This window comes from Elephantulus edwardii, unplaced genomic scaffold (assembly GCF_000299155.1).
Source record: "Elephantulus edwardii isolate Elephantulus edwardi_28Jun2011 unplaced genomic scaffold, EleEdw1.0 scaffold00014, whole genome shotgun sequence".
In the NCBI taxonomy this organism is placed as follows: Eukaryota; Metazoa; Chordata; class Mammalia; order Macroscelidea; family Macroscelididae; genus Elephantulus; species Elephantulus edwardii.
This window is the reverse complement of record NW_006399764.1, coordinates 26,762,351-26,786,307: the sequence shown is the minus strand read 5'-3', so window position 1 is coordinate 26,786,307 and position 23,957 is coordinate 26,762,351. Positions and strand designations below refer to the sequence as shown.

The following is a 23,957-nucleotide window of genomic DNA, read 5'->3' as shown; positions in this document are numbered from 1 at the left end:
TGTCCAAACACAATCTAATGGATTAAGAAATGATGCTACATTCACATGATAGAATACCACACAGTATGCAGGAGCAATAATTTTGAAAATTGCTACCTAACTTGGCAGAGTCTGGAGAGCATTATGCTAAGTGAACTAACTCAGTCCCATAAGGACAAATATTGTGTGTAAGTCCATCATTGTAGAAATAGATAACTAGTTAAATGTGTACGAGGATCCAAGGGGAGTAGGGTAGGAACAGAGGGGTGAGGATTGGCAGGAGGGTAATCGTAGGCTAGCACAATTTGCTTGGTAGAGGAAGGAGTGTGTAAAGGAAATGGGAAAGATCTGGGGTGAAAAACAATATATATAGGCTTGATAAGTAACCTAGGATAAAACAAAAATTTTATTTAAAAAATAGCTTTGCCTGTGATGAATAGTCACTTAAGATTCTTGAGGTCTTTCATCCCTTTCTGCTCAACTATTTTGTGTCTTTTTTTTTCACCCCCTAAGGCTCTCTGATTCCTCACTCTCCGACCTGGTGTAGAACTATATTCTACAAGTGGCTCTTGAACAGAAAGATCTTAGTAAAAAAGTTTAGGAAAGTAAATGTCAGAGGAGAGGTTGGCTACACTGTCAGAAATCATTGGGGGGATTTAAGGACAGAGACACAAATATAAAACAAGAAAATGGGGCAATCTTCTTTTGTCTTTAAGTATTTGTATTGTTTGCTATGTCAGTTGCTTAAGGATAATAGAATAAAGGTCTCCTCATCACATTTAATGAAACTTTTGAAGGTTGTGGATCAATATCATCCTTGGTTTCCCAAAGAAGGGTCTTTAGATTTAAAAACAAGGGAATAGACTAACAGAGTTTTGAAAAGGACACATGGGCACAGTGATAGGCTATCAGCAGAAGTCTGGACCTTGTGGTCTGTGGTAAGTAGTTGAACCCCTACAAGTTCCAAGTAGTGGAGGAGGAGACATAAACAGAAGAGGCTGAAGACTCACAGTTGAGCATGTAAATCCTGATCATCTCCCACCACCTCTTCCTCCCTTATCTTTGTCTGAAGGTCCACAAAAGACAAGAGTCTCTTTATCCTTTTTTAAAACCATTTAAACACTTGACTCAGATCCTGAAGATTCATCTTCTAAATATGAACATGAGATAAGGCACCATGCTTAAGGAGATGGTGAGGAACTTACTGAATTTGGGTCAGACCCTGAAATATATGTTGTTTCCCAAGCAGTCAAAAAATGAAACAAGGACTGTTTTTCCTTCTGCACCTCCTAGTGATTCTAATCCAGCAAATTAAAGCTACTTGGGTCACAGAATTCTAGCAGGTAGAGCTCAGAGAGGTTGGGAAGCTTTTCATTTTCCTATGTAATACTCCTATGAATGACAGGGAAATGTACAAATCATATTCCCTTTCCTTTTAAATCGTTCAAGAATTAAAAAATGCTGTTTCTACATAGGTAGAAAAAAAGCTCATGCTAATGGGATGATTCATAGTTTCAAAGAAAGAGAAAGATTAATTAAAAATCTTAATCATCCGATCCTATGCAACATCATGAAAGGAGAGGAACAGTGAAGTTGCCAGTGGCCTCATTTGACTTGAATCCACAATCAAGTAGATGACTAACACGTGCTAATAGCAGTCAAGCAATCAAAACACATGTTGCATTTTGAAAATCTCCTGTCAAGGACCTCTCCAAAGTGTTGAATGACAGGGAATGGGAAAAGAAATGCTGACAAAAATCAAGAACTGGTTTTGACAAAGACAGTGACAATGTAACAATAGAAACCGACCCAGGAGGAGTGCAGCTCTATGACAATAAAAACGGGTTTTTTTCTCTTGCTCTCACTTGCTGTTGGTATATTTCTTGTATATCTGAGTCAGAACTTACTAGTTCTTACTCGAAAAGGCCCCTGGACCTGTTTTGGAAATCATCCCCTTGACATTTTGGGGGCTTATCAGGGATAAAATTTCAGAGGACTCCTGACCACTGAGAGAGGACAATTCTACTGGTGAATTGTCCTGCTTCTGTGCTTCTAAAGCCTGGTCCTTTGAACACGATTTCACGTTTAGATTGATTGTGGGGTCCTATGTCTGCCAAAGTCTCAGTGGGAGATCAGGTAGGCAGCCTCCTGTGAGATAAGGAGACCACTGCTTCTAAGGGTCCTAGCGAGTGCGCTGACCAGGGGGTTATATCAGTGCTCTAGTCCTCACAGAGGGGCTTCTCTGCCCCTGAGATCACAGCATACACCTAATATTCTTCCTTTTGGGCTCGATCAGGGTGTTTAATTCCTTTGTGTGCCTTTGAATTCCAGGGAATAGGGGCGACTTCTCTTGAGACTCACTGGGAAATAGGAGGCATGTCCAGGGAGGAAGGAATCTGTAACTTCCGTCCGTGCCCAGTTCTCTGAACTGAAAACTGAGACATGAGTCACCTAAGCAGCACATCAAGCACAACTAGAACACCTTGGGGTTCAAAGAGCCATGATCTTAAAAGTCTGCTCCTTTTATCGCTTTAGTTTGAAAGACTTACTCCTCTTTCTTGCCTAAGCAGTCAGCTCTACCTCTGTTTCTTTTTACATTCTTCCACATTTCCTGCATGAAGCACAGACTGAGATTGTAAGTAAACCTTTAATTTTGTTAATAATGTTAGTTAATGTGGGTGAAGTAAAGTTTGTTGGTGGCTAGTTAGTGTTTCTCCACTCCCTGGTGCACATTTGTGGTGCAGTGAAAGAAAGGATTGTTCCCAGGGTTTTGTTGGTTTGTTTTTCTTTTCTCTGTTGATAACTGGTCAGTTTGGAGTGGTGCTACAGATTTTAGCAGTGAGTTGAGACCCCTAACTCTTCACTCTCTGAGCTCATCCTAATCTTGCACATACTGGCAGTAAGCTGAAAAGAGAAAAAAAAGAAAATCACGTTTTAGCCCCCTCTCCCTTTGCAGGCTCACTCCAGGTGCTTCCTAAAGAAGTGGGCACTACTGGTGGTGCCAATAATTTGTATGCTCCTAATCCATATATAGCAAATAGATCTCAGGCATTCCCAAAATAAAGCCTACTTTAGAACGATCAGTTAGAAGAGCTAGAGCTCACTGGAGCAGCCAGAGATTACATGCAGGTGTGAGTGAAGTCTAAGTTAATTTAAGTTTATAAAAATAACACAAGAAAAGAGAGCCCTACAGCTCTTAGGAATAGGCTAGGAGAAACAATGCAGAAATTTACTAACTCAGACCTTGACCCTCATGAGGGATGGATAGTGATCATTCCTCATTCTATCGGTCATTTTAACTCTCCTCCCTCACCTCCTGCAGGCCTGTGAGGAAACCCAGCCAGCCTGAGACTAGAGTAATTGTCCTGGGAGAGTTTGACCAACTAATGGAGGGGAATGCCTAGCAAGCCAGTTGAGACCCCTTTTCAAGACGTTAAAAATAAACAGATAACTTGCTATGAGTCATTTTACTGAAGCTTTCTCCTTTAGTGGTAACTGAGACAACCTTCTTCTAAAGTCCAGGTTACATCTTTGGAGTGCCTGTTGAACTCCAATTGGATTCCCTAAAGAAGTAGATTTTCTTTTCCAATTGGACTGCAGCCTACAATATGGATTGAGGCTCAATGTCAAGAAGACAAAGATTCTCACCACTGGACCAATTGGCAGCATCAGGATGGATGGTGAAGAGATTGAGATTGTACACAGCTTTAATTTGCTTGGCTCCATAGTCAACAGTCTTGGCACCAGCAGCCAGGAAATTAAAAGGCGCATTGCCATGGGAAAGTCTGCTGTTAGGGACCTCTCCAAAGTACTGAAGAGCAATGGTGTCTCTCTGGAGACTAAGGTGCGTCTGATACAGGCCATGGTCTTTGCAATCACTTGTTATGCATCAGAGAGTTGGACAACGACCAGGGAGGATAGAAGGAGAATTGATGCCTTTGAGCTGTGGTGCTGGAGAAGAGGATTGAGAATACCATGGCCTGCTAGGAAAACAAACAGATTTGTCCTGGAAAGGGTTAAACCAGGTGGCTCCTTGGAGGCAAAGATTCTGAGGCTCCGTCTAACATACTTTGGACGTGTTGTGAGGAGAGACCGGTCCTTGGAGAGGGACATCATGCTTGGGAGGGTGGTGGGACAGCGCAGGAGGGGAAGGCCCTCTATGAGGTGAATTGATTCAGTGACTGGGATAATTGGGATGTGAGTGTCAAAGACAGTGCGATTGGCACAGGACAGAGCGGAGTTTAGGGCTGTTGTACATAGGGTCACTATGAGTCGCAGGGAACTCGACGGCACATAACAACAACAACAATGCCTATCCTTATTTCCTGATTGCTGGTACCAGGGATGTTAATTGTGGAGCCAAGCAAGATGAAGCTGTGTGCAGTTTCAATCTCTTCTCCATCCACCGTGACATTGCAATCCATACCGAAGGCTGAATTCCTTGATCTTGTGCAACAAGCATTTCAAGTCCTCCTCATTTTCAGCAAGAAAGGTTGTGTCGTCCACATAACACAGGTTATTGATGAGTCTACCTCCATCCTGATCCCACATTCCTCTTCATGGAGTCAGGCTTCTAGAATAATTCCCTCAGCATATAGATTTACAGCTTAATAAACCCTGCTAGATAGAAGATCTTCTGTCATCTGGTGAGAATTGACAGTAAAGAGAGTGATGAGAGGTAGATCTATTTATGTACTGAGAGAGAAATTCATCTTCTCATGAGAGTTCTATGTAAACTCTATATACAGTCTAATTTAGATCCTTAAAATGTGTCAAGCTAGTATTTGAGTGTTAAGACTGATGATTTACTATTTATTACATTTACCTCTGTATCCTTTAAAATTCAGTCATGAAGCTACAGACAGGAACTGTAGGTTCTTATTTCAGGATCTCTGCTACCAGGAGTATGTGAAGGAGAGGAATAGGCAGGGGTCTGGGGAGCCTCTTGGTCTGTTGGGCATTACGTTTGCTGCATGTTCCCCTTGTTCTCCTGGGTTAAGCAGACACACAGTTCCTTCTCTATTTGGTCCAGAATCTCATTGACTTAGCAGTTTGGTAGCCAATATCTGATGTGGTCCTGACCTACCTCAGGGGTTAGTTGTGATTAGCCATGAAATGGGGTTTGCTGTCTTCATGCTTCCTCGTTGAATATGTTGTTGTTGTTGTTGTGAGGTACCCTTGGGTCAAGTACAGTTCATAGCGACTCCATGAACAAATGATTTGAACCCTATTCTATTCTGTGCCATCCTAACCCTTCCTGACACACAAGAGCCTATTGAGGCAGTTGCCAAGTCATTCGACCTAGTCAAGGATCTTCCTTCCCTTTGCTGACCCTCCACTCTTCATAAGACCATATCCCTCTCCAAAGAATAGCCCCTCTTAGCAGCATGCCCAAAGTATGTGAGGAGAAACCTCATCGTTCTTGCCTCCAAAGTGCACTCCAGCTGCACCATCTCCAAGACATCTGTTTTTTCTCTTGGTCTTCGATGGAATGTTCAGTGCTCTTCTCCAACACCACAGCTGAAAGGCATCAAGTCTTCTTCTGTCATCGTATATGTTGTCCAGCTCTGAGATGCATAGCAAGTGATCAGAAAGAGGAGGACCTGAATCAGATGCGCCTTGGTCCTCAAACTGACATCATTATTCCCCAATAATTTGGAGAAGTCCCTGAATACAGATTTTCTGAATTCATTACATCGCCTGAATGTTTTTGCTCTCTGGTGTTGAGTGTGTTTGGGGAGAACATTGTTCTAAGTGGTACAGCATTTGTCTTTCATTTTGCTGTACTGAGATAACTTGAGATTGCTGTGATACTGAAAGCTGTGCCACTGTTGAGTCAAATGCCATAAGGGTTACTTATGGTGGGAAGGTTTTTTTTAAATCCCTGATGAACACAGATTAGGAAGCAGGATTGACCTTCTGCTTCTTAAATAACAGGCCTTTGCAAATGCTGTGAATACTAGAGGTATGAGGATAGTTATGGTAAAGCTGTGGTAGAACCCAGATTGTTGAAATGAAGAAATGCAATAACAAATATCATTTAATAATCATAACATGGAGTGATCTAGCTTGAATGTTGGCAAACTGGAAATGTTAAAAATGAATTGCAACACATAACACTGATATACTAAAAATGAGATGGAACACATGACACTGACATACTAGGTATGAGTGAGATGCCAGCTTTGGTCACTTCGAATCAGATAATCAGTTCTATATGTAGACTTTTAAGGTATGAGATCAAGCCTTTATTTAAGTGCATGATTTTATAAATACTGGCTACAAATACATAAGTTTATATTAGTGCCTAAATACCTATGACAAACATGTTCATTGTCTATTCTGAACGTTTATTATAATGTTCATTGTAAGTTGTTTTATTGACAAAAAGTTTTGTAAACTAAATATGGAGAATAAAGCTGTGTTCCTCAATAAACTTACTCCTCTGTATTACAGAACAATCAACTATTATTTTATCATTATGTTCATTCTTTTTTTTTCTTTAAAAAGAAAAAAGAAACACCACCACCATAGTTTGCGTATAATTGTCTTGGTAATTTAGAGCTGTAGGAAGCATGAAACCCGAGGAAACACAACTGAACTTGATGACACACTGCTGGTCTCAATGATGTATTGCCAGGACTGATAATTTTCACTGTACAGTTCCCGAAGACCCCAAACCTCTTAAAATTCATTCAGAAAGTCCACTTTTCAACTTCATGTTCTTTATGTGGTGTTGTTGTTGTTATATGCCGTCGAGTCGTTTGCGACTCATAGCAACCCTATGTACAACAGCCCTAAACTCCGCTCTGTCCTGTGCCAATCGCACTGCCTCTGACTCTCCCATCCCGATTATCCCAGTCACCGAATCAATCCACCACATAGAGGGCCTTCCCCTCCTGCACCATCCCTCCTCCCTCCCAAGCATGATGTCCCTCTCCAAGGACCTGTCTCTCCTCACACCATGTCCAAGGTATGTTAGACGGAGCCTCAGAATCCTTGCCTCCAAGGAGCCACCCGGTTATAGCAAATATTAGTTGAAATATTCTAATCCCATCTTTCTGCCCCTTTGTACTTGGTATAAGAAATGATAGAAATTGTCAGGGTAAAGTGGTAAAGATGTTTTTATTATTATAAAATGTCAGTGAAAATGAAAGATACTTGTAAAACTATGCCATTAAAGAAAAACAATTTCATATTAAATGATTTTTTGTTTTGTTTTTAAAAATTTATTTTAATTTGTTTTAATAATTTTAATGAACATTTACAGAGATTTTGGATTTCCATTCATTCATTGCTGCACTTCTCTCCCCAGCCATCTCTCCCCCAAAATGATTTCTTTTGTAAAAAATTTTATTACTGTTTTAATTTTAATGAAAATTTAGAGTCTTTCCATTTCCATTAATTCATTGTTGCACTTTTCTCCCTGCCCACACCTCTACCCCCAGTACACTCTTCTCTTTGAAAAGTAAAAGAAAAATTCTTTCATTGTTTTATAATCCCTCCTCCCATTTCCACTCCAGTATGAAGCCTTCATTCTGGACTCCTGTCATGACAAAAATACCTAATCACATTTCCCTTTTAAACAGTTTCCTCCATTATCTGTTTCAATGCAGTATACATTATTTATCACATCTTTATCAGTCTACCCCCAACCCCGATGTCAGTCCTGTTTTACAAAAGTGGCACTATACAGTATTTGTCCTTTTGTGACTGAGATATTTCACTCAGCATAATGTCCTCCAGGATCATCCATTTTGAATAATATCTCATGAGTTCTCTGGTTTTCAATGCAGCGTAGTATTCCATTGTGTGAATATACCAGAGCTTCTCTATCCATTCGTTTGTTGGTGGGCACTTAGGTTGCTTCCAACTCCATGCTCTTGTGAACAAAGCCGCAATAAACATGGGTGTGAATATATCTGCTTGGGTGTCAGTTATGGTCTCTTTGGGATACATTCCCCGTAGTGGAATTGCTGGGTCAAACGGTATCTCTATTTGTAACTTTTTGAGAAAGCACCACACCACCTTCAACAGTGGTTGTACCATTTTACACTCTCACCAACAGTGAGTAAGGGTTCCAGTTTCTCCACAGCCTCACCAGCATTTGTTGCTTGCAAAAAGATTTCTTAACTAAGACTTTAATAAAGCAGAGTTGTTTAATATACAGTAAGTTAGACATCAAAATACGAGTGATGAATTATCATATTCTCAGAACAGTAATTCTTGACAGAGGTAGGTTGTTGAGAAGAACTGTTATCACACAAAGTTCGCTCCTCTTAACATACTGCTCCCAGTTCTCCTATACTGCACCCCCGTTTACAACACTTGTCACTTAGAGATTCCGCCTCCTTCTTGCTCAGCTTTCGGAAATTCGTTTCTAAGCCAAAGCCTTTTCCTTTTGAAGGACTGTTGTCTCTTGCTTCACTGGGGTTATTCTCCACCAGTTCTCTGGATACTTCACTTGCCAACAATTCCTCTGGGAAATTAGAATTGACTTCCGGCATAGTGCTTAACATTTTTGTATCTTCGTACATGTGTGGTGATGCACTGTCTGTTGAATTTTGAAAGAAACGAGAGTTAAATATTCATACCAGGCAGCATCAGAAACATTGCAGAATTTTGCCTGAATAAAGGAAAGCATTTCCTCCATGGAGCTAAGCGTCAGCCAGTGTCTAGTACTCACACATAAAACCCTTCGTTTTTTTTGTTGCTTAAAGTACTACAGCATTGCCAAGACATTGCTTTATACCATTTACTCCTTTGTCCTCTCTCCCCCTAACTCTCTCATGTTACCTCTTTTAGACTACTTGAAACTAAGCACTCTTGTTTCTGAAGGCATAGGAAATGGTCATCGAAAAGTGTATGAATGCGGATTTTTCCTAGTAGAAATTTTCATCCAGCGTTTACTTAGGGACAGTAATGGTTTGAAAGTATAAAACTTGTTTTAGACTATCAGCTGCTCCCCGGAGCTAGGTTGCTTCTGTGGAAACACTTAAAAAAGCAGAATTTCTAGCTTCTCTGATCTAATAGGTCTCTGAGATCCAAGATCTCAAATACCCATTTAACAATTTCTCTTCTTCGCAGTATCTCCTTCAAGTCAGTCATACTTGACACTAGAGGGCAAGTCGCTCGGTTTACAGAATAGTTGATGTTCTGAGTGTATTGACTAATGCATGATGTGTGCTGTGTGTCCTGAGGAAGGAACCTGTTCTCAGGCTCCTAGGATCGGCACAAGTGCCCACTGGGAATCAGCCACATCCAGCTCCCACTTTCTCTTCTTTGTGTCCTTCTTGTGGAGATGAACATTGATCAACTGATATCAGTTTAAAGTGCCAGAGAGAAGTGATGAAGTAAAGAGAAGATGTGGCTCATGCCCTCACACAACCTTCAGTCACATAGCCTTCTCCTATTTTATCATAGGCACACAATTCAGACAATCTTAGCAAAAAGAATTAGAAGGAGACATGAATTTAAAAATTGGTATAAACCGGAACGAGTTCTTCATGGTCTTCTTAATAGCAGAGCTGGCCTCTTTCAGCTTGCAGTGAGGCATGTCTTCTCCAACTGTGAAAAGAAGAAGACTACAAGAAAAGGTAAGGAAACCTAAATAACATAATATTTAAAAAATTGATCTATGTGTTTTGTACTCTATTCTGGGATTTCCCTTTGAAATGAAGTCCACAGCCATTTCCAAAATGTGGGCAGCACCAAAGGACCTACTAATGAATGAGTGAAGAGTCTTTCTGAAGAGAACAGATTCTCTGGAATCTGCTTCCTTGGGGTTTCTCTTTCAGTCACCTAGACCTTTTCTTCTTCTTTCCTCCCCTGTGGTCCAACTGCACTTGAAGAACTGGCTCAGAGAATTAGAAAGCAAGGCTCACTTGTCCCATTTGGGTTCAAGATGTGGGGAGATCTTAATGATGGAAATCACAGTGAGGAGAGTAACTGTTGTCCACAGAGTTCTCTGAGTTCTGACCACATGTGCTTGGGTAAGCACATCTGCTTGATGATCAGCTGAGAGCTGTGTCCTTCCTTTACAACATGACACACAGTGCGCAGCCACTCTGTTCCTGTGTGCAGCAGTCAGCAGTCTGATAATTGCTGCTAACCTCCTGTTTGCCTAGTGATGAAATGACCTGCTCTTTTCAATGAGACTTACTTGCTCTCTGGTGAAGTTCCCTGGAGATCATCCACGACTGCAAGCTACAGAGTCTAAGCCCACATTTATACACCAGCACAACAGAGTTTAGGGGTTAAGCACAGATGGGCAATGAGACCTGGAGCTTGAAAATTGTCTCACCTGCAGCCCTGATGGACATGATGCTTCTGCTGAAACGTCTCCAGGTAACGTCTCCACAGAGCCAGATTGTGTAGCGTAATAATTCACGACCACATAGCTTCACTGCGCCTGTGTCCATGCTTGAGAGCGCTCTGGGAAGCTGGCCCAGAAGTATCCAGACTCCTAGCAGCTGGAACAAGAGAGAACCAGGCATCCTTGACCTAGTTTCCAGCTGTTCTCCAGGAAAGCTCTCTCCTTGCTTCTGGCTGCTTCCCCTGCCTGGCTCCACCAGGCTTTTATAGCCATTGGGTCCCACTCAGACCTTGAGGCCAGACAGCCTCTGCCCCTCCCTGTCTCATAGCCTCCAGAAAATTCCTCCTCAACTCCAGTTCACCTCAACCTTTTTCACCTACTGGCCTATCCCCTGCTGCATTTGATCTTTTCCACCTTTCTTGCCTTAAACTCTTTATGTTCAGAGTCTGTTAGTCATCATTTGATTTGAATTCTTACATGTTTTTATCTCATACTTCATTTTTCTTTCAGTTAGTGTTGAAAAGATACACAACAGACCACGGTATAATTTTTTAATATCTAGTTTGTTAACATTAATTGCATTCTATAGTTGTGAAAATAATCTCACCTTTTTAAAAAGCCTTGTCTTAATTAAAGACTTAGAATTTGAAGCAAATCGGAAAACTCATTGACTGTGACCAATGCTTTGTTCCACACATTCATTTTTTTGAAGTATCCTGTACTTTAGAGGTACTAAATAGTTTTGTTTCTTTGCTGTAATCAATATCCACCATCTTTAACCTCCACACGTCAGGTATTTGAAAGCACATATTAGCAGACATAACGCTCTCAAGATTTGAGTCACCTGTCATTGCCGCCAGATTGTCATTTGCAAAATGAACAGCACTGCAAGGGACATTTTCATGAGTCTCTAAAGGACAAATGAAAATCACCTGAATGTCCCCAAATTTCTTTCCCTTCCCCCTTTTTTATGAAATGTGATTGTTATTAACTGACAAGCATTTATCTTTATCTTCCTGTGTCAAATATCACTCACAATCTAGATATACAGCTTCTTTATTTCTAAAATTTTTTATCCACTTATTTAATATACATTGGTATTAAAATTCTACAGAAAAATGAAGTTTAAATTTATGTGTACAAAAATATATGTCATCTCAATTTCTAGTTATATAAAATACCAGATGTTTTTGGTAAAAAAAAAAGTTAGAAAGGTGGTGATATTGAGAGTTTCGTTCTGTAACTAGTCTGATACAGGACAAGATTTTGTTGCTTTTGTGGTTGATTTTATTGGTGAGCACTGGTTTTGAGGTTGGTTTGTTTTTTAAGTCCTGCCTTCTTTCTCCCAATACTCTTACACGGCCAGTGGGTGAATTAGGACATGTCCAAGGTAGGAATAGAGCCTGGCAGCCTGATATCAGAACAACCTGTCGGCTGCCTTGTGGGCACATTGATAATGGCTAATTCTTCAGCCCTCCTGCAGCCGAGCTTTGCTGCTAAGACTCTGAGCAACACTGGCAGTATGTTCCCTGTGAAACCTCTGAAGAAATGTTTGTTCTGAGAAGATGTTCATAATGAAATGTTTGCACACCTGTTACAACTGATGCCAATTTTTCCGTGTTTATGGTACTTGAATATCTTGCTTTTAAAAGCTTTGCCTAAGGAAGTAGCTAAGAGAATACGCCATCCCCTTTTCTTTATGAATCAGGGTGAAGTCTGTCTCAGGGAGGAGTGATAGGGAATGGCAAGGGACACACTGACAAAGGAGATTAATCAGAACTGGCTTTGACAAGCACTGTGGCAATTGGACAATTAAAACAGACATGGGGGGGAAGAAGAATGAACTGGGGATGAGGGTGGAGAAAACAGTGCAACAATGAATGAATGAAAACGCAAAATCTCTGTAAATGTTCATTAAAACTAATAAAATTTAATAATAAAAAAAGGGAAAAAAGAAAAGCTTTGCCTATGCTGAATAAAAACCATGATTACAAAAAAAAAAAAAAAAAAGAACCATGATTACACTCTGGTGACTAAGGTACATCTGGTCCAGGTGATAGTCTTCACAGTTAATTGGTATGCATCAGAAAGCTGGACATTGACTAGGGATCAGAGAAGGAGAATTGATGCCTTTGAGCTGTGGTGCTGAGAAGAGTATTAAATGTACCAAGGACTGCTAAGAAAACAAACAAATTCATCAAGGAGAGGGTGAAACCAGGCTGCTGCTTGGATACAAAGATTCTGAAACTCTGTCTGATATATTTTGGACATGTTGCATAGAAGGAGCAGTCCTTGGAGAGGGACGTCATGCGTGGGAGGGTGGAGGAACAGCACAAGAGAGGAAAACCTCGATGAGATGCATTGACTCAGTGACTTGGGTAATGGGGGTTGGTTTGCAGAAACTTTAAGGTTGGCACAGGTTAGAACCCTGTTCAGAGCTGTACTTGAGGGCACATAACAACAACCACAATGCTGAACCAAATCAGTTAAGGTTTTGTTTGCTTGTTTTTCATTGGTTTGCTTACAAAGTTCGCATACATTGTGCTTCAGACTATTCATTCATCTTGTGTTTCGTACAATTAGCGTCATGAATTACGATTTTCTGTGTGTTTTTTAATTGGTTTGCTTACAAAGTTCATATACACTGTGTTTCACGCTATTCATTCTCATTGTGTTTCATACAATCATTCTCATGCATTATCTTTTATAAAATAATCTTAATTGGAGCTTGCCCGTTATTACCCTGTATTTTTGCCCAGATTGTTCCCATTTTCTTCCTCCTCTCCCTTTAAACACCAAATTGTGCAACGCTGTGGCTTCACATCTACACATGTGCACCCCTCTGTTCCCACTCTTCCCCCCACTTTGGTTCCCGGTATATGTTTAACTAGTTATCCTTGTATTTTTGCAAGTTGTGTACTTTAGAGTTGGAACTGACCCAGCTGGAACTAACACTCTGGTGGGTTTTCAGAAGCAGTTAACCACACAGAGGAAGACTGCACACCCTTCTCCAGTGGAGGAGCTTATGGCCTCGAACCACGTGCCTTCGGGATTAGAGCACAGCTTCTTCCACTAGGCCATCAGAGCTCCTGTATAATGTCTTATACAGTATTTTCTTTTAGGAGACTGAGTTCAGTCATTGAGCACAATGCTCCCTAGTGTCTCTAACGTTATGTAGTATTTTTTCCAAATCATTGCTCCTGAGTACTACATAGTATTCCACTGTGAAAATGCACTGCAATTTCTCAATTCATTCTGTTGTGGTTGCACATTAGGGCCGTTTCCATGTTCTTCAGATGGTGAGTAACACTGATTTGAGCACTAGTGTACAAATCTCCATTTGTGTCTCTGTTCTAATTTCCTTGGGGTATATTTATAGTAGTCGAATAGCTAGGTCATATGGAATTTCTATGTTCAACTTTTTGAGGAAATGTCAACCTGTCTTCCAGTGTGGTTGTACCATTTTCCACCTCACCACATTCTTTTCAACTTTCATTGCTTGCTGCCCTTCTAAACTTTGCCACTGTTACTGGGGCAAGATGGCATCTCATTGTGATTTAGATTTGCATCTTTTTTGTTGCAAATGATCTTGAGCTTTTCTTCAAGTGTCTGTTGGCCATCCATATGTCTTGCTTTGCGAAAAGTCTTTTTTCAATTTGTAATTAAGTTATAGTATGTTTTCTATTGGAGATGCAAGAATCTTCTGTAAACTCTTATGAGACTGTTGTCTGATGAGGTATTGCCAATTTTTTTTTCACAGTTCATAGATTTTATTTTCACCCTGTTGGAAAAGGCACACATTTGAAGACCACAGAGATTTAATCTTTAGAAGGTCCCATTCATCAATTTTATCCTCTTCAGATCATGCGTTTCAGGCTGTATTTGTCATTCTTTTTATACCATTGATTAGGCCTTCTATTCTTGGCCCCAGTTTCTCTATGACCTTTTTGGTTTTGGTCTTTACTCCCAGTTCTCTGATCCACCTTGATTTGATTTTTGTGTGTGGTGTGAGATGTGGATCCTGTTTCAGCTTTCTTCAAGTAGCAGTGCAGTTTTGCCAGCACCATTTGTGGAAGAGTTTGTCGTTCCCTCATTTGATAGGGTTTATTTCCTTGTAGCATGTCAGTTGAACATAGTTAGCCAGTTGCATTTCTGGATTCTCGTTTCTGTTCCATTGGTCTGTGTGCCTACTGTTGTACCAGGACCATGCTGTTTTGGTAACTACTGCTGGTGTAGTAGTTTTTGAGGTCAGGGAGTGCTATACCTCTCACTTCACTTTTGTTAATCAGAAGTGATTTGTGTATTTGGAGTCCCTTTCCTGTCCAAGTAAACTTGACAACTTCCCTTTTGCTTTCCTTGAAAAATTAACTTGGTCTCTGTACTGGCATTGTGTTAACATGTAGATAACTTTTGGTAGGAATGTCATTTTCAAAATATTGAGTCTTCCTATCCATGAAGAGGGAACATTTAGCCATTGATTTAAATCTCTTATCGTTTCTTGCAGAAATGTTCTCTAGTTTTCTTTGCACAGGTCTTTTTTGGTCTCTAGTTCAATTCATTCCCAGGTATCTCAATTTCTTGTTGGCTGTTGTGAATGGTATTGCTTTCTTAGTTTCCTTCTCTGGGTTTTGTTTGTTATTGTAGAGGAATCACATTGATTTTTGGATATTGCTCTCTATCCTGCCACCCTACTTGCCCACTGGCTCTAACAGGTTTTGTGTTGAGTACTTTGGGTTTTCAGTGTACAATATCATATCATCTGCATATTGTTGTTGTGTACCACGGATTTGGGACCAACCCCTAGGTGACCCTCCAGTGCGTTTTCAGAGGCAGTTACTCACTCGGGATGAGATTGCCCATTCTTTTCCCAAGGTGCAGCTGGTGGCCTCAAACTGTGTGCCTTCTAGATTGTAGCATAGCTTCTTGCCTCTAGGCCACCAGAGCGGCCTATCATCTGCATATAGTGCTATTTTAGCCATCTCTTTGTGGGTCTGCATGCCTTTTAATTCCTTCTCTTTTCAAGTCAAGTTAACTTACCTGGATCAAATGGCAGGAATCTGAGGACAGAAAAAGTGGGAAATAGCTTCTTTAATCAAACCCAGCTGCTGTCCTGTTCCCTTCAGCTAAGGTTCAATCCCAGACAGCAACTTCAGAGAGCTTGGTACCTTGGAAATGGGAAACAGCTGAGGGATTAATACAAACAGAGACCACTGAGCCTTTCACTGCCTGATAACCCTACCTCAGATTATTTGTTACTATATACTGTGGATTTAAAAGAGCATGTTCCCAGTGCATGACTTAGGCTATGTCCAAGCATATGGCAACCAGATAATAGAAAACCCTACAAACTAGTTGAGGGCAACTTGATATAAGGAGTCTTGCTGGCCTCCTGGAGCAAAGCCCTGCTAATAGGTCTCTGAGCAGCTTGGGGAACATGTTCCTTATAAAACCACTGGAGAAATGCTTACTCTGAGAAAATCACGAGAGACGTTAACTACCCCAGCAGCAGGATACCCTCTAGAAAGCTTGAAAGCCACTTTGAACAAAGACATCTTTAATAAAGATACGCCCTCAACTGAGGTGACACTACCATCGGCTCCTAGCCCACCCATCTAAATGTATCCTCCCTTGCTTCCTCTTCAAGAAGTGGGACTATGCAGGTGCATAGTTAATAAGTGATTTGTAAAATGCAAGGAAAAATTAGAATCTTTTTCTACTAATCCAGGAAAATTTATTGATGTATTCCAGAAAATTATTTCTATTTTTTATATAACATGGAAAGACCTACTGGTCCTCTTGTCCTTCTGTTGCTCTCCTGAGGAAAAATCAAGAATAGTGGCCACAGTGAGTCACAGAGCACACAGGTTCCACATCAATAGCCCTCAGCTAGTAGTCGAGGCAACTGCAATCCCAGGCCAAAATCCCGACTGGAATTACCATCTTGGCCAACCGGGAAATCAGGAATGGACTACACGGGACTACATGCAGACTTGCTTGCTTGAAGGCATGGGGGAAATTCAGATTAAACAAATTGATTACTCAAAAATAACAGTAATTACTCAGAACAAAGAAGAAAATCAAGCACTTGTTGAAGCTGTGAAAAAGTTCACAAACTTAGATCCTGAAAGCCCTGGAGGCAGAGTAATTCTAAATACTCATGTTATAAACCAGGTGGCCCCAGATAGTAGAAGGAAGCTTCAATGCAAAACAGTGAGACTTCAGATTGATCCACATGAACTTTTAAAACACAGTCACTGTCTTTAACCACTGAGATCTAGAGGGAGAGAGACAAGACCAGATAAGGCCCAATTTATTGGGACAGTCATTGCTGCCAGTTTCGGCCTGTGTCAGGAAAAGGAAGTCTTACTAATAAATGGTCAGTGTCACCCAAAGGTAATGAAGGGAGTCAGAATTGCTTCCATTGTGAACAGCTGAGCCGCTTTAGTAAAGAGTGTCACCTGCGAGAACCACAGGTATGCAAGGGGGTGGAGAGGAAGTTCCCGCTCATTTGTTTTAAGTGTGGATCTGAAGGACACCTGGCTAAGGGCTGCCCACGTCAGGTCCTGATGGCTGAGTCCACAGAGGATTGATGAGGCCCTGACTCCCAGCCGGCAACAAAGGAGGACACTTCAACAATTCAGATTCTCCCAGAAAAGCTATGCGTGAGCATGGACATTACCGGTAAGTGTATCCGTTTTCTCCTGGACACAGGAGCCTCTTATTTGGTCCTACAAGCCTTCTTAGGTCCACTCTCTTCCCTCTATTTCTTAGTTGTTGGAATTGACAGAAAACCTCATAAGCAGGTCTTTACTCCCCCTCTGCCTTGCATGTGGACTTCCGGGTTGTTTTCTTAAAAGTTTTTGGTAACTTCTGAAACTCTTTCACCCATCTTAGGGAGAGATCTTATGTTTAGTGTAAAGAATAAGATTTTATTTTCTCCGGTCATGATGTTATTAGGGCTAGAAGCCTGGAGTGGTCTGGTCTCTATAATTAGACAATTAAAAGAAGCTGGTCTAATTACTGAAATGACTTCTCCTTATAACACTCCTATCCTTGCTGTTAAAATCCCTAATGGTAAGTGAAAGTTGGTCCAGGACTTGAGAACAATAAATGACATTGTTATGCCTTTATATCCTGTGGTTCCTAAACTTTATACTTTAATAGGCCAATTTTACCTATTTCATGGTACTAGATCTTAAAGATGACCTTCTAGTATGTAGTCCATCCTATGAGGCCTCGGTTCAGTATACTCAAAGCACCTTAGACATTTTAGGTGAAGAAGGTTTTACCGTGTTCAAAGGAAAGACCCAAATTTGCCTCCCTACAGTTCACTTTGTGAGATTCATGTTGGCCTATAAAAGTAGAAATCTCCCAGGACGAGTTGAAATGAGAGTCAGCCTATCTTCCCCAGTAATTTTGGGGGATGACTGGGTACTGCAAGATCGAGATTCCTCGATTTACAGTTAAACAAACCCTTATATGATCAATTAAAAGGGAGGAGGGAAGTAGATGTCCTAGAAGGGGCTCCTAAATGTGAGCAAGCATTTGTCCAACTAAAAGAGGCCTCTTTGGGCTCCCACTGTAGGGATTCCTAATTATAATAAGCCTTTTATATATTGATAAAAAAGGGGAAGGTGGCCATCGGAGCCCTAGTCCAAATGATCAGCCCTAAGTATCTTTCAAAAAGTCTAGACTCCGTGGCTGCGGGCTGGCTTTATTGCTTAAGAGTAGTAGCCAGTGACGCGCTCCTGCCTGAGGAGGCCCGGACAATTGTTATTTCTCAGAAACTCACTGTGCAAGCCTCCCACACCTTGAAACCTTTACTTTTGGATCCCGGGGGAAGATGGCTGTCTAACAGTTGTCATCATTGTCATTGTTAGGGACTGTTGATTAGCTTGTGACTCATAGCAACGCTGTGTACATCAACCCTAAACCCTCCTCTATCCCTTGTCAATCTTACTGTTTCTGATACAACTATCCCCATTACCTCCGTGACTGAATCAACCCATCTCATCAAGGGTCTTCCTCTCCTGTGCTGTCCTTCCACCCTCCCAAGCATGACGTCCCTCTCTTAAGAACTAATCCCTCCTTGCAACATGCCCAAAGTATGTCAGATGAAGCTTCAGAATCCTTGCTTCTAAGGAGCAGCCTGGCTTCACCCTCTCCAGGATGAGCTTGTTCTCTGAGCAGTCCATGGTATAGTCAATACTCTTCTCCAGCACCACAGCTCAAAGGCATCAACTCTCCTTCTGTCATCCCTAGTCATTATCCAGCTCTCTGATACATAACAAGTGATTGCAAAGACCATGTAGAATGTCAAAATATCACCCCATACCTTTGGAGACCCCAGCCATCTCTCTGGAGGCCTGCAGTACTTTAAATATCCAGCCTCATTAGTACCTACTGAGACACTATCTCCCACCACAGTCCCATCAACGTGGAGAAGACATCCTGCTACTGCTAGACTCACCAGTGACATTTCGGATGTGATTGCAGGCCCTTCCTTTTCCTATGTGTACTGTGAACTCTCCTCTCCACCTTGAAGAGTGGTTCATCACCGTGTGGATAACAGGGATCGCTCTTGGCGCTACAGAGGAGGGCAAAGAACAAAAAAGACAAGCTTTTACACGGGTCCTTTCCCCGAGCAGCCTTTTCCTGGAACAGAGCCATCATGCAGGGCATTCCTCTTGGAGGTGAGTCCCAAATGAGATCACCTGTGCCTGTGATCATCCAGCTGCGAAGACATGGCAGTCACTTTTTTTGAGAGCTTGCACTGAATTTCTGATGCATTCCACCCAAGCATTCACATTGCCATATCGTGTGTCTGCTTTGACGTCTGCCAGAAGTCTTTTACTTCAATTACTTCTACTTTCTTGAGATCATTCCTGAAGAGTTCTAAGAAAAAGGGAAGTGTTGGAATCCAGAAGTTGATGAATCACAGTGCAAACTGCCCCACTGCCCTTTACAGAGATGCCTGCACTCATCCTCATTCCTGAAGAGTTCTAAGAAAAAGGGAAGTGTTGGAATCCAGAAGTTGATGAATCACAGTGCAAACTGCCCCACTGCCCTTTACAGAGATGCCTGCACTCATCCCATAGACTCAGGTTGCTACTAGGAATTCCTTATCGCTGGTGGCGAGGGCATCAGTTAAGATAAGAACTGGGATGTACTGGAGAGGTTTTGACTGTTGGTGGGAAGGAGTCTTTTAGAAAAATTAATTTTGCTCTTTAATGCATGCCCTCAAAGAGGCAGCCAAAGTGAGTGAACAGTCCATCCTTGTTCTTAAGTGATCCAGAACATACCATCCCAGTTGGAACAAGGACTGGCTGAAGTGTGCCCTGGCCCTGGTGACTTGGGGGAAAGATGCGTACCTGCATGTGAAGGCTTACTCAGGTTTTCTAGGTTCCTGGAGGCTAAAACTTGGTAAGTCTCTAACTTGATGTTCTGAGGGGACACTGTTCTGGTCGCACTGACCATGAATTTGACCAGTTGCCAAAATCTGAATGGCTGGTTGTAGGAGAGGGCTGCCTAGAAGATCCCTGCAGTAATAATCTACCTTAGCCAGGTTAATTTCCAAATCCACCATGGTTAGTACAATTAGGAAGATCCCTACTGTAACAATACACCTTATTGTTGTTAAGTGCCATTGAGTCATAGATGATTCATAGCGACCCTATGAACGAAAGACCTGAACACTTGTATAGCTTTCATTGTTTCTCCAGGTTCATAGGGTTTCCGGAGGCAAGCTATTTCAGAAGTGGTTGTCACTCCTGCTTCCAAGCTTGTTTTAATTGGGGAGCTCCACCAAACACTGTCCACCATGCCTAACCATTATCACATTTGCCAGGTTAATTTCCAGGTCCACCATATTCAGTAGAATGATAATGAGGCATTTTGTCAGACCCTTTACAGAGTTTCCTTGAGATGCTAAGTGAAAGAAGTGTCTCCCACTGATTACTACTTCTCTTCTCTTGAGTAGAGTTCTTTTCAACTGGACCCCTCACTCGGCTGTAGTGAGACCACCTGTTCTCAGGGGTCTGAATGGCCTTCTTGGTCGCCAGTTTAGCCAAGGCTCTCCCCTTTGGCCGTTTATCTTCTTTCCATGTTTTCATCAGCACCATGTCTCTCTGTCTTTCTCCCCTGCCCCTCTTTCTCTCTCTCTTCTTTAACAAACAGAAAGTTATTTTCTCACAGATGATTGTTGTTGTTAGGTAACCATACAACTCATAGCGACCCTATGAACAACAACAGATCTGGTCGTATCCTGTGACGTTCTCACCATCTCTGCTTTGTGTGAGCCCATTGTTACAATCAGTGTGTCAATCTGCCTTATTAATGATCTTCCCCTCTTTCTCTGACCCTTTGCCCTTCCGACTATGATGTCTTTTAAAAAATAATGAGTTTATATTGGTTTACTTAAAAGTTCATGTACATTGTTTTTCACGCAGATCTTTCCCATTTCCTTTACCACCCCTCCCTCCGTCATATTGTGCTGTCCTATGATTAACAACACCCCCATCCTCACCCCTGACTCCCCCGCCTTGGATCCTCATATATGTTCTGCAGTAATTGTCTTATACAGCATTTGTCCTTATGAGACTGCTCTCCAGTCCCTCCCAAGTTAAGCAGTGATTTATAAAATCATTGCTCCTGCATGCTGTGAATGTACCATCATTTCTCAATCCGTTTCATTGTGGTTGAACATTTGGGCTGTTTCCATGTCTCCATTTGTGCCTCAGTTCTCATTTTCTTGGGGTATACTCCAAGCAGTGGAATAGATGGGGTCACATGGAATTTCTATGTTCAGCTTTCTGAGGAAAAGCCAAATTGTCATCCAACCAGTTTACAATTCTACCAACAGTGTATTAGAGTTCCTAGCTCACCAAATCTTCTCCAACGTTTATTACTTGGTGTCCTGTTAAACTTTGCTACTGCTACTAGGGTGAGATGGTATCTCATTGTGGTTTTGATTTGCATTTCTTATTGCTAGTGATTTTGAGCATTTCTTCATGTGTCTGTTGGACATCCGAATATCTCCACTGTGAAAATTATTTCCATGTCTTTTGCCCATTTTGTAATGGTGCTATCAATCTTGTTCTTGTGGAGGCCCTGTAGGATTCTGTAAACTTTTGATATGAGACCCTTGTCTGGAATGGTATTGTTGTTGTTTTTTAGTGCTGTTGAGTCGTAGACGACTCATGGCGACCCTATGAACGAACGGCCTGAGCACTGTTCGTACATAGAGTTTCCGGAGGCAAGCCATTTCGGAAGTGGATGCCGCTCCTGCTTCCAGGCTTGATTTAGTCGGGAAGCTCCAGCCAACACTGTCCACCATGGGTGCCCATTACCACGACTGGCACATCACTGTCACAGTCCTCAGCATGGCATTGCCAAATGTTTTTCCTCAGTAAGTTTTCTTTTCCCCCTGTTGGAAAATGTTTTTGATGTACACAGGGATTTAATCTTTAGATGGTCCCATCCATCAATTTCATCCTCTCCCAATCTGCACCGTGTCTCTTGGCCAAAAGTAATGAGCAACAAATTTAAGAGAAGGCATTTAGCCAGGAGTCCTTTTAACCTAAGAGGTGACAGAGTAGAGGAATGAGCACATGCTTTCTCAGAAACTGGTCCTTGGTTTCATGATGAGCAGGTCTGTTACCCTACCCAGTAAAGGAACCGGTACAACAGTTCATGAGGGGATAATCCTAGGTACTTTCTTGGAGCCATTTGGAGTAGGGCTATGGGGAGGCACTTGGTCGACAGTAATTTGGTTTCTAAGACTAACTTTGTGATCTGCTGTGTAAGTTCAATTCATGTCTACTTTTCAGGAGGAGAGAGCTTTCGAGGGAATGTGATAATCTCAGTTGATATCTAAACTTTCCATCATTTATTCCCTCCAGCACTCTGGAAATAAAGTAGCTTCTGTTATCTTAGTCAAAGTTCTCTACTAGACCAAATATGGTATTACCTGTTTTAAGATTACTTTGATAAAGCCACTAGTGGTTGTAGAGGTCACAGGGGATCTCCAATCCAGTCAGACAAATAATCCACTATTACCAACAGGTATCTCATTTCCCTACTCTGGGCAGTTCTGTGAAATCTACATGAATACTTAGGAATGGTCTCAGTTCTGGAGGCCTTCCACCCACAGGATGCCTTCGGAGTACCTTCTTACTGATCTCCCGACAGGTTATGCAGGCCCTCCCCTTCCTGCTTGGCAGTTCTGTAGGTGCCTACACATCCATGGTTCTTAGCACTGCATCACACACAGCCTGTGTGCCCCAGTGGTTCCCTCTATGTAGTAGGACAGCAGTTCCCTCCTTACAGATCAGCCTACCATCTGGGAGAGTCCATCTATCTTCAGTGCAAGTGGCCCCCGTCCTAGCTCATTCTCCCTTTACCTCCAGAGTGAACCAGGATCTTGTTATCTCCAGAACATTGGGTATTAGGCTGAGAAGTTGGATCTCCCCCTCCAAAGAGGCTTATTTAGCCATCTGGTCTGCGAGCTGGTTATTGACAGCTTCCATGCTCCTTCCCTTCTAGTGTCTTTTTACATGAACCACTACTATTTTCGTGGGAGCAGTAGGCTCCAGGACCTGCCTAACCTCGTTCCATAAACTAATGCCTTTCTTTTGCTGTTTATGAGCTCTCATTCTCTCAAAATTGTTCCAAAGGTTTGTATAATCCTCCTGGAATATTTTGAGTCCATGTAAATGGTGCCTTCCTGTCCTTCAAGAAGCTTTAGGGCTTGATTGTGAGCATAGAGCTCACTGGTTTATTGTTGTTGTTGTTATGTGTCGTCGAGTCATTTGCGACTCATAGCGACCCTATGTACAACAGCCCTAAACCCTGCTCTATCCTGTGCCAGTCGCATTGCCTCTGACACTCCCATCCCGATTACCCCAGTCACTGAATCAATCCACCTCATAGAGGGTCTTCCCCTCCTGCGCTGTCCCTCTACTCTACCCAGCATGATGTCCCTCTCTAAAGACCTGTCTCTCCTTACATGTCCAAAGTGTGTCAGACGAAGCCCCAGAATCCTTGCCTCCAAGGAGTAGCCTGGTTTAACCCTCTCCCGGATGAATCTGTTTTTCTTGGCAGTCCATGGTACATTCAATACTCTTCTCCAACACCACAGCTCAAAGGCATCAATTCTCCTTCTATCCTGTACTGACCATTTTTTAGGCAATCTCTCCTTCTCATGAAAGACTAATTTATCCGATCAAATACTGCATAGCCAGTATGCTTTTATGCCCCAGTCATTCATGCGGGTGTATCCACGAACAGCCTGTCTCTTGCATGCAGAGGAATCTCCACTAAGTCTTGTCTAACTCTACTGTGGGATTCTAGAATGTCCATGCAGCCATGCCCAGGGGCCTCTGCATCTCCCTCCCCTTTCCACAGAAAACTGGCTTGGTTTAAGCAAGCCTCAGTGGTCAAGACTTCCTATTTTAGAATCTGACAGTCTGTCAGCCATATCTCTGCCCTTGGGTTTAAGATGTTCCCAATTAGGGGCCTCCCAAAGGTCAGTTCCCAACTTTCTCCATCAGTCAGGTAATAGCAGCTACGACTTGGACACATTCTGGCCACCCTTTTGAGACAGGACCTGCTAGTTTGGACACAATGATAGCCTGCCGCTTCCTTCCCCCTCATGTCTGGATGA

At 42.0% G+C, this 23,957-nt stretch overlaps 1 protein-coding gene across 1 annotated transcript; it reads right to left on the bottom strand.

Moving 5' to 3' along the window:
• Positions 1-2,857: 2,857 nt before the first annotated feature.
• On the bottom strand, positions 2,858-20,415 carry LOC102856922 (prorelaxin-like). Its single transcript, XM_006881361.1, has 6 exons — positions 20,256-20,415; positions 18,765-18,881; positions 15,332-15,351; positions 10,283-10,451; positions 8,303-8,533; positions 2,858-2,883 (listed from the first exon to the last, which is right to left on the bottom strand). Exons 1-6 carry the CDS (start codon positions 20,413-20,415, stop codon positions 2,858-2,860), a joined length of 723 nt encoding a protein of 240 aa, XP_006881423.1.
• Between the last annotated feature and the right edge of the window lie 3,542 nt (positions 20,416-23,957).